The 15,380-nt window shown below is 43.5% G+C and overlaps 1 protein-coding gene across 1 annotated transcript in view; it reads left to right on the top strand.

Annotated features, from left to right (window-relative positions):
- PPM1H (protein phosphatase, Mg2+/Mn2+ dependent 1H) overlaps positions 1 to 14,567 on the top strand; it is a 138,398-nt gene extending 123,831 nt beyond the window's left edge. Inside the window, exons 9-10 of the mRNA XM_084517001.1 lie at positions 3,321 to 3,472; positions 9,501 to 14,567. Coding sequence (XP_084373127.1) covers positions 3,321 to 3,472; positions 9,501 to 9,648 — 300 coding nt within the window. The 3' untranslated portion in view covers positions 9,649 to 14,567. The remainder of the gene's footprint in view (positions 1 to 3,320; positions 3,473 to 9,500) is intronic.
- The last annotated feature ends 813 nt before the right edge of the window (positions 14,568 to 15,380 follow it).

The raw sequence follows: 15,380 nt of genomic DNA on the forward strand, positions 1-15,380 counted from the left end.
ATTTATTTTTCATAATGGAACAGCTCATTTGAAAGCTTTCAGCAGGAAATTCTGCTTTTTAAAGCTCAGCAAGAGCCTTCTTGTTGCAGCGGAAAAGCAGAATTTCATCCTGAAATTTTTCAAGCAGCAGCTCAGCCGTTCAGTGGACGCAGTGTGGCTCCGGCAACAGCACCTGGCCCTTGCCACTACAAACCCAACACCACCACTGGGAGCAAATGGTAAGAAGGTAACCAAGGAGAAATTTTCCCCACCCAAAGGCATTAAAAAAATCTTTGTGACGACTTCACAAATATGTCAAAGGAAGCCATTTTAGATTCACATCTGCCTTCTGGAGAAATCTTGGGGAATTACAGCGTTTAAAGGAACAAGTGAGGCAAGTACTTACAGAAGTACTCTTTGATCAAAGGGAGTCAAGGTGGTTTAAGGAAGCAAACATCACGCTTTAGTAGCTTGAAGTCCTTCAGGGTTATGTCTACCAGAGAATTAAAAAAAAATAAAAATGTGGTAGATGATCTCGCCCGAGCACTTTGATTTCTGAAAAAAAAAACGCATTTGAGAAACTGTTCTGCATCACAGGTTATTAATATAAAAGATATGAAGCTATAGACTAAGTGGAAAGTTGGCACAGTCTACTGGAAATTGGCTAAAGGGCAGGAAACAAAGGGTGGCAGTAAAAAGCTAAAAGGAGATTAATTGGTGAGTGCTGCAGGGAGCAGTGTTGGGACCCGCTTTTTATTATTTACATATAAATTACTTGGAGGGTGGTATTGAAAGATCTCATCGTTTGCCAGTGGAGCCGCACTGCATAACACTGCACATAAAAAGGGACAATACAATTAAGAAAGGGTTTAATTTATTGAAGAGACTGGGTTAATCAATAGTGCAGGCAACTGAATGCGGACTGTTGTGTGGCTTGAATTCCCCCAGGCAGGCTGCTTGGGAGCACCTCAGATGGCTGCAGGCTCTTGTGCCACTTTGTCTGAACAGTTTTCACGCCACAGGGACTCGTGTTGGCTGCCTCTTACAAACAGAACTGCCTGGCAAGCCTTAGCGCCTTCGCAGCGCTGGTGTGGTCCTTTGCGTGAGCCAAACGCAGGTTTTGTCCGGTGGGTAGGTTGTTTGAAATGTAAATATAAAACCGGCCCACCTGCTTATTTGCTGCTTGCCCAAAGCATTTTACTCAGCACTTCTCATTGCGTGTAGGCGAGCAATATTAGAAAGAAATACCTGTAATGAAAAAAGGCACTGTGTGACGAGCCACGTAATGCGTGTTCAGAAAGGTGTCGTGGGCGACTGTGGGTTTGGTGGCGAGCGTCCACTGCTGAATTTCAGCAGAGATCTCTCAGTACCAGTCGAGATAAAATGTGGTGTAACCCAACTCTTACTGTCACGGGTGTTGGTGCTGCTGAGGTGGTTGCTGCTTCCTTGTAGCTGGCTTTTTGCATTCACTGATTGCTGAAGTCAAACTGAACCACTTCACAGGTCTCCAGCTCTCCACATCAAAGAGGACATCAGTGGATGGCAGAAGTATGGTGACTTATGGAAGCCTTCAAGGGCTGTCCTGTTGCTCCAGAGATGTTACAGAGGGCAAAAGTTTGTGAGGGCAATGGAAGGGGCTGGAAGGCTCAGGGGAGCTGGTGGCAGGGCTCTGTGAAAGGTAGAAGCTGGCTCGTTTCTGCACCTGGGCAAAGCGGTCTGTAAGCATAACCTGCAGCTATGATGGACTGGACAGCTCTAAAATAGCTCTTTTTTGTCAGCAGTGTACAAGATTGTGATGGTAGAAGCTTGGTTGTTTGTATGAGGCGCTTGCTGCTCAGTGAATCCCTGAGCTTTACCCAGGATGCTATCTGAAATACTTGCTTATACCTGGGAGACTTGACCAGGATGTGTGGTGTACTTGCTGGTTGCTGCGTTGCCCAATTTATCCCCTGAAGCCCAGTAAACTCTGGAATGTTAAAGGTTAACTAAACTCTGGGAGATGGGGACTGTGACAACTGCTGCCTTTTGTGCAGGGGGCTTGAAAGGAGAGCTGTGCTGCATATAAGGATCTTTTCTATAATAGTATTCCCACTCAATCTGAATAAGGAGATATGCTCTAATGAAGAGAGTATCTTGCCTTGACTTTAATCCTCTCCAAAGTCCTTTTTCAGCTGTTACCTTAGATAATGAAATGAAGGTTACATTTTACAAATGACCTTTTTGTGCTTTTGAGTGAAAGGCGAACAAGTAAGGATTAGCAGTGAGGTCTAGATGATTGTTTCTCCAGAGCTGCTTGCAGTCCCATAAAATCATAATTACATTAAAAGGTCCAGGCATTTTATGTGCATTTCCTGCTCCATGGCTCCTAAGGGGAGAGTGCACCAGGGGGGAGAATAAAACAGCTCCATGTCTTCTGGCAATGCCAAGGCTTGTCTGACCAACTTGCTGCTGTCGGTGAAGCCCAAGGCTGGAGCAGGATGTGTGACAAGGTGTGCTGCTGCCAAACTTCAGTGCGGATCATCGTTCCCTCCTGACTGCCGTGCCGGGGTTGCCACACGTCTTTCAGATGGGGCTTGTTGCTGTGGTAATTGAAGTGCTCTGGGAGGGCTTTGTAAGGGCTCCCTGCTGGAGCCTGGGAATCGAAAGAGCAGGCGCTTTGTCAGCTGGAATACAGCGTGTGCTGGAAGGAGAGCTACGGCCACCAAAAGGCTCGTTTTAAAATGCTCATGATGACCTTTGCTCGTATTTGGGCTCAGCTGGTGGCCTCCCAGCCCCTCCCAGCCCCATCCCCCTGGCTGTGGTGCTGAAGCCAGCGGGCATTTTAACAAAACAGCCTCACACAGATAAGCTTCGGGGTTCGCTTCTGTGAGAATCTCAAGTGAGCCTCTACCCGCTGAATGCCGTAGAGATGCACACAACCGAGCAGGTAAATAAATAGCTCCTCTCCCTTTGGTGGGACTGCTCCCTTGCCCGGGCGTCGTTCAGAAGCGCAGCGCCTGCCTCGGGCCTGGAAAGGCGAACAAGATGCCTTCTGCTGTGCACAACATACGCAATTTATTTGGCAGAGTTAAATGGGTCTGGACAAATAGTGAAAACAATTATTTGTGAATATTTTATTAGAAAATATCAAAAATTCATCAAATGAATTATTCAGCTTCCATTTGACTAGCCCTGCCAGCGATAGGGGAGAGCTTCGCATGCAGACCTGTCAGCTGGGCTGGGGGAGGCTTTGCTTTGATCAGAGGCTTGCTTTGTGCAGCCTCGTTCAGGAACACTTGGGTCCATCCCGGCTGGGTCAGCGCCTGTGGGATGCCTCTCATTATGTTTTTTGTGTGTTTTAGGTGAGAGTCTACGACCTCCTGCAGTATGAGCATGGGCCGGATGATGTTCTGATCCTAGCTACTGATGGACTCTGGGACGTTCTGTTAAACGAAGAAGTGGCAGAAGCTGTCACTAACTTCCTACCAAACTGTGACCCTGATGATCCCCACAGGTTTGTGCTCATCCCTGACTTTCTATCCTCTCCAGAATTAAGAGTGCTTTTTTGTAATGTATTTGTGTAGAGCATATGCAGTAGATAACATGCAGTAGGTATGCATGTTTTTATACACTGGATGGAATCCCTATAGCAAATATGTTTGGGTTTGTTTTTTCCCAGTTATAACTCAGAATTGCCTACCTTCAAAGGAAAGTTGTGGGATCATGGTATCTTGGCAAAGGATCATCTTGTGGGCTGTAATAGGTCATATGGAAACTAAAGGAGGCTGAGGTCTTAAAAGAACATCACGACAGGTCTCTGTCTCCAGCAGTCACACATAACTCTCCTCTGGACAGTCTTTTAACACTAAAGAATTGTTTCTTGCTAGGACCTTATTGGTATCTCTCTCACACACTATACATATGGATAAATACTGTGTGGTGTGGGTGCCACTTATTCCTAGTCATGCTGTGACCTGTAAACCCACCTCTGCTAGTGGATGCCCACTGCCTGCCTGCTGCTGGGCAGCTGTGGTGACAAAATAAGTGCAGAGTTTTATTCTACTTCACGTAGCTGGATTCTGTTTAATTTCATAATTGTAGCCTGTGTAATCCTCTTCATTTTCCTGTCTTCACCTCCTCTTGGTCAGTTTCTCTCTTTCGAATATACCACCAAGCAAACAAAAAACTTCCCAAACTAACTGGAGCAGTGTGTGCCTGGAGTGTCTGTCTGCTACCGAGTTCAGTGTCACACTGAATTAGAACATCTAGCTGGAGATCAGAAGTCTCTCGCTTCTAAAAGGGAGGATGATGAAAATGGAAGTAGTTTCATCCTTCTCCAGAGATTGTTCTGAAAGGTGCCTGTTGCTCCTGATTTTAGGCCTGGTTAGCCATCGCTGCTTTCTGCCCTCTCCCTGGGATGAGTATGGGGGAAAAGAGCCCTTAAAGCATCCTCAGTTGTACCCATGGAAAGTGGAGTTTGGGATATAAGCAGTGGGATATCTCAGCAGCCAAGTGAGAACATGCAGGACTGTGTGAGAGCTCAAGTTTCACTTGTTTGGATGTGGCAGCTCTTGAGGGTATGGGGAAATCCAATCTCAAAATGCTTTATGTATTCATAATTACTGAGTGGTCATCTTCATGGGGTGAGCCCTGTTCTCCATCATCAAACATGGAGGACAGCAGAGGGTACAGACACCCTGACGGCCGCTTGGGTTTTGAATTGGCAGCCACTCCAAACACAGTCAGAATTTGGTACATGGCTAGTGAGGAGCACTTGCAGGGCACCTGGCACTGTGCTCTGCAGATCAGCTGCTCATTGAAGGTAGGAGGAGACCCACCCAATTGCATCCCCATTTTTCCCTAGCACTGTTCAGAGGTGGTAGGGAGCTTTTGCTCCGCATTCTGCACCCCTGAGTCTCCTGTTGCAAACACAGCTGGTATAGTTGTAATACCTGTGCCCTACTCTGCCTCCATTGTCTTCTGGTAACTGGGAAAGGTTGGCTCTTCGTGCTGTCCTGGCTGGGCCTGTTAGATGTGAACACAGTCTGGGTGCACTGCATCGGTCTTGTTCCTTCTGGTGTTTCCAGCACTGGAGGTAGCCAACACTTCTCTTGCAGAAGGAATGGGAATTCCTTGTTCAATCTTTCTGACATGCAAGGTGTGTAACTTCTCATCCACTATAAAATACTCATAGAAATCATAGTAAGGGCAAAATAACATTTTCTTTATTTGATTTAGATTTATTTATGCTGCTTTAGCCCCAGTAATTGTGGGGGATTAGTCTCGTTTGCACCAGTGTGAGTACGACACGCTCCAGAATTGGGCCTCCTGTATTACGAGTTAGAACAAACACATTTATTAGTGTTTGACCTATTGGTCTGTGAATGGACATCTGAATCGAAAATTAATTTGTTCTGTTAAGTAACTTTGTGCCAGGTCATTTAGAGGCTTACAAATAGTGGTAGCAAGACATTTCTCAGGCCAGCTTGCAAAAGGTAATTAGAACAGTCCCTCATATAGTTTACAATGATATTTATGAAAATTACCTTTGTGGAATTGCTCTTGCTGCTTGGTTATAAAGAATATTTAAAGGGTTTAAAGTACTGTGTGAGAGGTTTTATGTAATTACTTCAGTGGTCCAAATGAGGTATAACTAATGAATTTACAATAGCATAGCAGCTCAGACACTGGCGTTGCATTCATTCCTCTCACTACTCAGAGACAGGAGAATCGTGTTTGTAGCATTATCAGTGTTATGTTTAAAGGAGATGTTATCCTACAAAATGTCAAGTTCTGTGATGGGTGCAGTAACAGTCTGTGGTGAGGTGATCAGCTGGAAATGTAAAATCTCTAGGGATGCAGAAAACTTGTCAGAATGTAAGGGGCTTGCCCCCTGGGCCTGGTAATGCCATGATCTTCTGAAGAACCTACTATTTGGAGCAGAACCTGGACCCCGGATCCATCTGACCCAGTAGCCTACTTATTCCCTGACAGCAGCATATTTAACAAAAAGAAAGGCAAAAATAAAAATAGGAAAATTTTAGAGCTGCACAGCACTTACCTATTATGTAATTAGCTCTTTTAGGGAACAATATCCCTCCCATTTGAATTAGAAGTCATTTTACAGCCTGATGGATAAGAGCTCATAGCCCTCAGGAAAGCTCTTGGGACTCTCTCCTGTTGGTATTTACTGTCAGAGCTCTGAGTGTTTGTTACCCACAGAAAAACATTTCTGAATCCTGTCAAACGTAACATGTGTCTGGGCATCTCCAATGCACAGGGAGCGATGTCTTCACCCAGCCATGCAGACACAGCCTCAGGGGATCTGGGCAGCGGGTGACGAGAACAGACTTGATCAGAGAGCAGCTTCTCCGCCAGGGCTGGGCAGTGCTGTGATGGGGCAAAGAAGCCAGGCTTGAGCTGGATTTCTTAGCCAGCTCGTTTCTTACGGGTACTGTGGCCTACAAGAGCATGAAGGCGACCCTGAGCGAAGAACAGGTGGTAGCGACACACTGCTGCTTTTTCATACATCATCAGTCTGAAAAAGTATGAAGATGAAGAGAAGCGAGGATCTTGACCATTTCCTTCGGCTGCACTCACACACTGACCTTGGGAATCTTTAATTTCTCATCCTCCCTCCTGTCCTTCCTCTCCCTCACCCCATGTGGAGATTTATGAGGGTGCTGGGGAGTTGCTCCACCTCTGCTGTGTGTGAGCGGATAAGAAGCTGCTCAGACAACAGCATGCTGCCCCTGCTGCCACCATTTCCCCTGCAGTACTTTCACTGATCAATACTGAAAGCTTGAGCTGGAGAAAATATATATATATTTATTCTTAAAACACAGAAGTTGTATTCCAGCGAGGCTGTTCATTAGGAGGAAGTAGATACTTTAAAACTACTTCAGCAGTTCTCTAATGCTGTCTTGACAGCTGAATCCCAAGTTCACAGCGCTGGAGAATAAAGCATTCAATAATGGACTGCTGCTGCTATTCATCTCCAGGTACCAGAAACTCGCCCCATCTCCTCTAGTGCCAAGCTGAACAGCGTCACTCAATTCAGCTCTGTGCTGGGAGAGGAATACGTTGCCTCGCTGCTGCCTTCACCTGTTCCTTCTCCTCCACTTCAACGAGCTGGTTTTCTTGTGTATTTCACAGTCTGTCTACAGGAGGATTTCTGATTTCTTAAAGACTTATTTTTTTTTAATCTTACCCTCTCCAAATGTTAAGCAGCACATCTTTACACAATAAAGAGCAGTACTTATTCCTTTGTGCTCTTTAGATGTGGGGAGCCCTTGTTAATTAGAAAAAGAAGGAAGGCAAAGTTTTCTCCCAGAATGATGGGTTTGCTTCTCTTAAATCCTGACAATAGCTGAGAAACCCTTGAAAAAGATGTTCTTAGCCAAAACTCTCTTAGCATCAGACATGCTGTGAATAAATATTTCAGTTTCTTGCCTGCCACGTGGAGTCCTTTTGTTCTTAGCCCTGCATCTGATTTGGGGATTTGGGAACTGAGGAATGCAAGTAATGTATGTTTGTTTCTTTCCCCTTGGAAAACAAAATTTCATGTCGTTATTAGGACAATACAATCAGCGCTTCTTGTCACCTCCTGCTGTTACACCTTGAGGTCTTTGGTGCAGACAGGTCTTGGAGCCTGCAGACAGCGTCTGTGCAAGCATGTGTTGGAGTTCGTGACTTGCCTGGTGCAAAATGACCCTTGGGCCCTGCTCTTATGGCTAGAAGTAAATTTTGTGTCAAAACTAGAGAGACCTGGAAATGTTACCACTCCCTCAGTACCACTAGGAGCGGGTAGTGCGTTGCTTCTGCAGAGCATTATTTGGATTTAACATCGAACCTTTTGTGTCATGAAACATTGTTTTATTTGCAGTAAAAGTAACTTTCTAGTAGAGCAAGTAAACCTATTCCCGATTCAAAGGAGTCGTTTGAGCCTAAGGAACCAAGATTGTAGAAACAGGACATAATAAATTGGGTATTTCTCTTCTGTTATCCCAAGAAGGTGAATAAAGGCTCTTTTGATAGCAATTGCATTTAATAATTCATTCTTTGGTGAAATTAGCTGGGGTTAGAACAATCCTTGGATCCTCAATTAACAACCCCCTTTTTTGTCCACTGCTTATGATCAGTGGAGGCGCTGTTCTTTCCTGTGCCTCAGATGAGATCTGGGCAGATCACTTCTGGGCAAGGCTCTTCCCTAGAAAAGGGAGTCTTGAAATGCCAACCCTTCTCGTCCTTCCTGCTTTCTTCAAATTACATGGATGTGTTTTGCTTCTGATGGTCTGTGAGTTTGGCTTTACAGAGAGCCCCTCATCACATCAGAGGCTGATACTTCAGATTAAAATGAAATACAGGCAGACACAATATTGAACGTGTGTCTTTTTTTTTTTTTTCTTCTGTGAGTCTCTTAACTGTTCAATTAATTTTTAATCAGCAAATCATAGAGAAGCTTGGCTCCACCCAGCTAAATTCAAAACATCTTAGGCAGGTGTTGGATTGAGGATTGATTGGAGTACTTGTTCATCCATAATGAGATTTCTTTCGGAGGAAACTTCTAAATTAGCACACAGATGTGTTGATCTAGTAACAGCAGGTAAAACGATATGGGATAACACGTCTGATCAATATTGCATTGGGCTCAGGTTTGTTGAATAAGGACTCATTTTAGAAATAATCCCGTTGTAAACAACCGCTTCTCCATTCTGGCTGGCGCAGGGCAGAGCACTGTCTGCACCACTTCTTGTGCTCCGCTACCCTTCAGCCTCCAAGCAGCATCTGGTATTTTCTAAGGACAGAAAATAACTCCCATAAATACAATGCCATTCAGCCCCGCACAGTCTGGGAGTTTTGAAGCAACATGAAACTGTCAGTATTTCACTAAATTAAGCACTTGACAACTCACATTCACACAGTTTTCATTGAACTCATAAATGTGAATGGACTGTGGACTCTGTGAATCTGCTGTATTAAGTTTCTTTTTCCAGTTTCACTATACAAAAGATTCAAAAATCATTCTTACAGTCAAGGAAAATAGCTTATCTACTTGGTTTAAAGGGCAATTTGGATTTTATTTTTAAATATTGCTTGTTTTCAAATTGCATTCTTTATTACAGTTTGTCTGTGGAATGAGTAAACCCATATTTACCTCCAGGTGTTTCAGTCCCCAATTGTAGGTCTCAGTAAACAAGTGGTGCTATTTTGTGTCCTCAAATTTTCAGACTACTAGAAACCTGATTTGTTGAGTTTTGTTTTTTGTTTGTTTTTTTTTTTTTTTAATATTTTCTGAAAACTTGTGAAGTTGGGCACTTAAAATGACTGCTCGCTTTTTGATTGATCACTGCCTGTGAAATACCTTCTGAGACAAAAGCTGCTACTGAATTATGAACGATTGCTTTGCGCGGATGTTGTGGTTAACATTTCTCTGCTTCTGGGTAGCTTGTCCTTGTTCCTGACAAATGTAAATCTCCAGGCTTTCTTCACCAAGCTAGGCCGTAATACTCACCCTCCCTGGCTGTGTTCTGCCTTCACAGGTACACGCTGGCGGCGCAGGACCTGGTGATGCGAGCTCGGGGAGTGCTGAAGGACCGGGGCTGGCGAATCTCCAACGACAGGCTTGGCTCTGGAGACGACATTTCTGTCTACGTCATTCCTTTAATACACGGGAACAAGCAGTCGTGAGAGCAGTATCGAGAGCGTTTGCAGAAAGGGGATCTTTTCAGGAAGGGCCTCTAAGAGACAATGTGTGTTTGGTGATCTGACCGGGACATCTCCAACTGATGTAATCTATTCAAAGCTAATGCTGGAGGGGTACTTTTCTGCCTGAAAGGCAGGGCTCTGCACATATACTGTATATGATTAAAGATAACCCTTAAGATTACAACTCCCCTATAGAAAAGGTTTTGGTGCTTAACGGGAATGGGATTTAAATGCTGCTAGCATATTATGGATTCTGTCATCCCTCCGGGTGAAGACCTGAAATACAAGTTAATTTTTTTCAGTTTACCATGTAGCTTGGAAGAGCCATTTCAGTTGTGCAAGTAGAGGTGGGCATCAGAAGCCGTGGAGGCTCCTGAAGTCTAACCCCGGGTATTCAGAGTAGTGACTTGGGTTACATCTCATTTAAAAATACTTTTATAGATATATATATGAGACTCAAAAGTTTTCTTCTTCCAAAAAGTTGCTTTCATGACTTACCTATGGACAACTGCAAACTTGTGTAATCCTTTGAATCCCCATTTTTCCTCGTCTCTTCTTCAGTAGACTATGCTCCTGTATTTTAGTAGGAAAACTGAAATTGTTTTTAGTGTGACTATACCTGTTTACTGCAGCTAAAACAGCCAGCTGCAAAATTGTCCAGGAGAAATAGGTCACAGTCTTGTACTGCAAGATTTGTTCTGATACGAGGAATTATTTGTTGAGATTCCCTGTTGTGTGCATACCATGCTTATACAGAGCAAGCAAACTCAGCTCTATGTGATGTTTACCTGGAGGTCGTGGTTTCTTTGGGATCAGATTTTCATTCATTGAATGGGTCCGTCTGCCTTATCCTGTTGAAAGGATCCCTGAACACACAGTTTTTGCATCAGCTGGGATTCAGTAAATTTATTTGGGCTCCTGAGTATATTTTCAGTTGGATTTCTACTTGAAGTGATGATATTGTTCTGGTTATCAGTTTGGGTACACAGATAGTGATCTGTTTAAGAATGATTTCACTTATTCCTGCCTCACTTACTATTCAGCATATTCCTGCTTCCTGCTTGACTTGGCGATCAGAAAGTGACAGCTTATAACTTTCTGTCCTCTCACTTGTTGAGGACTGTAGTTGAGGATCAAAAGATCACTGTGATAGTTACCAGCCCTTCACCCCTCACTAGCTTCATCAGCTTTTTTCTTAGCCGTCCTGAATCGATTTAAATAAAGAAAACCTGAGTACCTTATTGGAGTAAGAGCAAGTCCATGGGAGTAACAACTGAGCAAATCTGCAGCTTAACCTAGCTGCCTGCTCTTCAGACAGACAGCTCTTCACTTCATTGGCTGCAATTAAAAAAAAAAAAAAAAAAGGAAGGTTCTCATATATAGGCAGATGTGTCAGCTGGGGAGCCAGATTCAACCTAAATTGCTCCCAGACCACGTTCTTTTGGAGCTGCTAATCTGGCTTGTACATAAAAGCTACTTCTTGAATAGCCAAAAGACAGGGAGCTGACATAATTGCAGAGCACTGACTAGGCATCTCACAAATGTTATATCCTTTCTAAAGGAGAAACTGCCAGCTCGAAGAGAAGGATGTTGTGTCCTTTGTGCTCCCTGAGGTGTGCAGACTTTCTCCTGAACAGGAGTAGCCTCGAGCTTGCCAGTTTTATAATTTATAATGTGCTATGTAAACAAAGAACGGTGCTGTTCAGTATAGCTGCCCAGATGCTTTATTTGATTGCATCCAAAAGTACGTGTGCAACATTCTCGGAGAATTTCAGATGCCCTTCTCTAAGTCTCTAGACCCAGGAGGAGTTTCAGAAATGAGCTGAGCCCATGTAGAGTGAGCAATGGCTCGCACATGCAGCAAACTGCATGATTTTAGCCTGGAAACTGTTCTGTGCATGCCCCAGTGCCTGCATATGATAAAGCTGTGCAGAACACTGAGGTTTTATGTTCTAGAGCTTCAGTATAAATCAACCGTGTATCTGATTATATGTTATCACACTTTATCTATTCATTTTTATTTTTTCCCCTTTACATCTTTTTGTGTGAGCAAATGGGTGAAAAGAGATCTGCAGGTTTGGAGTCTAGAGTATTTTTCACGTGGCCCCACATATGTTTTGAAGTTAAAGCAGGAGATCTTCTCTTGCACTTTCTTTTTTTCTTTTTTTTGGCCTAATAAACTTGTAAACATGCTTTTCATGCTCTGTGTAACTCCTGTTGTCTCTTTGCAAATGCAGTTGTGTAGTCCTTTAGCAATAAAGATCCCCTTTAATGAAGAAACTAATGGCAATCCCTCCAAAGTCACATGAACAGCAAAGAAGCTGATGCTTGCTGTTACCAGCTACAAGCTGGAGTCAAACATTTTGGTACCCATGTGTTAGTCTTCATTATTCAGTAACACGGTGTCAGCATTCACACCAGTCATTATAAAACCACTGAGTACAATGTGGTAGAAATTAATTTCCGGGATAGCATCAGCCAAAATTTAAAAGTGAAATTTCAAGGCGATGGAAAATGCATCTTCTCTTTCAGTGGTGTTTTTAAACGTACCCCTAGAGAGATGGGGCGGCAGAGTGCATGACTCGGTGGGAGCAAATTCAGGGATCAGTTTTCAGAGCAAAATCTGGCAGGCACTAGTATGGCTTTGTGCATCAGCCTCCAGTTCTGCTGTTCACCTGAGGCATTGCCATCAGTCAGCCTGCTTCTCTGCAGCTGCTGCGCCTACCTAGGTCAAGTTGTGTTAGCTATGAGCTCTTCTCCTGGAAAGGGCAGAAGCACAGGATCAACAATTGACGTAAATTAGCATCAATTCTGAAAATTTTCAAGAGTAATAAAAAGCTTTCTACTCAGATGTATGTGGCTGAAACTATGCTGTGATGTTTTTTTTGTTTTGCTTCTTTACAAAGTCCCTGTTACACATTTACAGGCTTGCCTACCCTGAGTGTTGCTGGTTCACCTCTGATACGCCGCTTTAGCACCTGGGCTCTCACTTCTACTCGCCTTCATGAGGAGCTTCCTACATGCCTGCACTGTGCTCTGTGCTCTGCTTCACAGCATGGTATAAATACATCTACACACCAAAGCATGGCACAAATAGGAAGCAGGAGCCATTTATTGGGGAGGTTTGTGTGAAGCTGGTATAACTAAACACATTCCCTATTTCATCATAGAGTGCATTATTTGGGAGTCACAGCATTAGAAATCACTGACGGCAGGGAGGAAGGATTGCTGTGGTCCACAATGCACAAAGCCATTTTTCAGGTCGGCACAGGATGGATACGGCCATGTTCAGACTTGTAGCTGCTCTGCTGCTCAGTGAAGCTCTGAAACTTCATCTCGAACTGGAGCAAGTTAGGCACCAAGTCCAAATCTTAGGTCCTTGGCACATCATCTTAGTCACTGCCTGATGTCGTCAGCAGTATGTGTTGGTTGTTTTTTTTTTGGCTAGTGAAGTTCTCTTAGTATCCAAAATTGTTTGAGTGTGAGCAGCAAGGAGCCTCAGCCCTGAGTTACATCTGGATTAGCACTGCCATTGCACAGTGCTTCCTTGCCAGTGCGTTGGCACTGCTCAGAAAACAAGGCAAGCCTTCATTCCTTGGACACCAGCAAGGAAAGGAAATAGCATGCCACATAGCTCAGATCAGCAGACACCATCTAACATTCCCTTCTGGTGCCTGGTCCAGTCCAATTTCTAGAAACCCAGACCGAAGAAGCTTCTACCATTGCGAATGCTGTTGCAGAAGTAGGACAGACATTCCAGAGGTTTTCTCTCACACTACAGCCCGAACTCACCTTTACTTAATTAGATGAAGACAATAGTTCAAAATGTCATTTGCACCTTAAGTGAGGGATGCAACTGTCTTCTGTTAAATTAATGCAGCGATGCTTCCCATATGAACACAGAAGTTGTCCATGAGAGCTAATTTTCAACAGCCTCATGGTGGAGAGAGAAAATGCTTTTAATAAAAGGACTACTAAAGAGCAACAGGTCTAACAAGCTAAAGGAAAGTGGTCATAGCCTGCCATTAGCCATGCTTTTTCATGTTAAAGTTGATTCCATATTAAAACACGACAGGCAAGGTCTATGAGATGCAGTAGACTCCATGTCTCCAAGACATTTTTGAAGAACTAAGAACTGCACTTGGTGTTTTGGCTTTAAGCTTTTACTAGATTTTAAAGAACACTACACACTCCAAGCCAATCTGCTGTGTTTCTTCCTGCATCAGCATTTTGCTGCTTTTTTTTTTTTTTTTTTTTTTTTAATCTTATGTGCAAATAATTTCAACACTTGTATCGAACAGGAGCTGCAAACTCTACAGAATTGTTGTTCCTCCCCGACATTCTCAGTGTGTAAATAGTTTTCCTCCACGTGTCTTAGATGCAGACGTAGTGATGTGGCTGCCATAGAGCGTGACCAAACCATGCTGTAACCGTGCTGCTGTATTTCTACCTGTGATGTACTTGAAGGAGGATGCCCTTGCCCGCCTCCGGTCTCATTTTTTTATTATTATTATTATTTTTTCTTTATATTTTTTAACTGTTGCTGGTGATGTTCTTTCATAGGTATCTTATTTCGGTTTGGGATTTTTTTTAATAGCCGTCACTGTTTTCTTCCCTTCATTGGACAAGTCATCTTATTTTGAGACCTGTAAAACTCTCTAGGTTTTATATGTCCTGAGGAATGGAGGACCTGCTGGAGGAAGATGTTTTGGACCAATGTACTTATGCTTTGTGACTGTGAAATGTTAATCTTTTTGTAACCGAAGAACAAAAAAAAAAATGTTTAGTAAAGGGATATATTTTGTGTTTTTTGAAACTTTTCAGTGCAATGAAAAAAAAAAAAAAGAGGAGGATGCTGAAGAAGTGTATGCGTAAAATTTTAAATAAAATTTTAAATTATATATATACATCTATATCTATAACCATTATTATTCTGAATGTCCTGAAGAGTACCTGAGTCTCCTTGTGTATTAATTGTGCAGTACAGACAAGCAGCACACACTGTTTTACCAGGGAAAGGCCGAGTCCCTGACGAGAGGTCTCACACCAGATCTAATGAAGTAGATCCCTGAAGAGGTGCCTCAGTGTATGGGGTGATCCAGAGGAGTCCAGCTGTAGGAGAGCCCTGTGAGCTGCACACTGCTTTTAGGTTATGATTCATGGCTCAGGTTGCCAGCTGCTGTGTTTGACTCAATGAAGAGCTATGCAAACTGCTCAGCTCTCCGCTGTCTGTGGTATGAAAAATTGGGTGCAAGTTCTGAAATGACAGCGCAGTTGGGATATGGTTTTCCTCCCCAGTTTCTCAGGAATCACTGTCTCAAATTCCACTCCAAAGTTTTTATTAGGGTGAAACCAAAGCTGATTCATTGATTCCATTGAAGCAAGTCTTTATGGTAATTCAGCAACCGAAGATGTAGCTGACAGGTAACACCTGCCTCTTTGCACTGTACCAGCACAGCCATGGGCAACGTCCTTCTGTAGCACAGGGATGAGAGCTGAGTGCGCTATTTGCTGTTTGCCTCTTCAGGTGTTGCCTTGTAGCACTACTACGACTCCCCATTCTTATTTTACTTCAAACTCAGTAGAAGAGCAGTGAAAACATTTGTTCTTTGCTGCCAGTGTCACCCCACTTTTTAAAATGCTGCCTGTGCCATGTGTGTTAACTGAGCATAACAGTGCAGGGATGAAGGATTTGTTCTTTTCAGTCTGGTTCT

This window comes from Aythya ferina (genome assembly GCF_964211825.1).
Source record: "Aythya ferina genome assembly, chromosome: 1".
Lineage (NCBI taxonomy): Eukaryota > Metazoa > Chordata > Aves > Anseriformes > Anatidae > Aythya > Aythya ferina.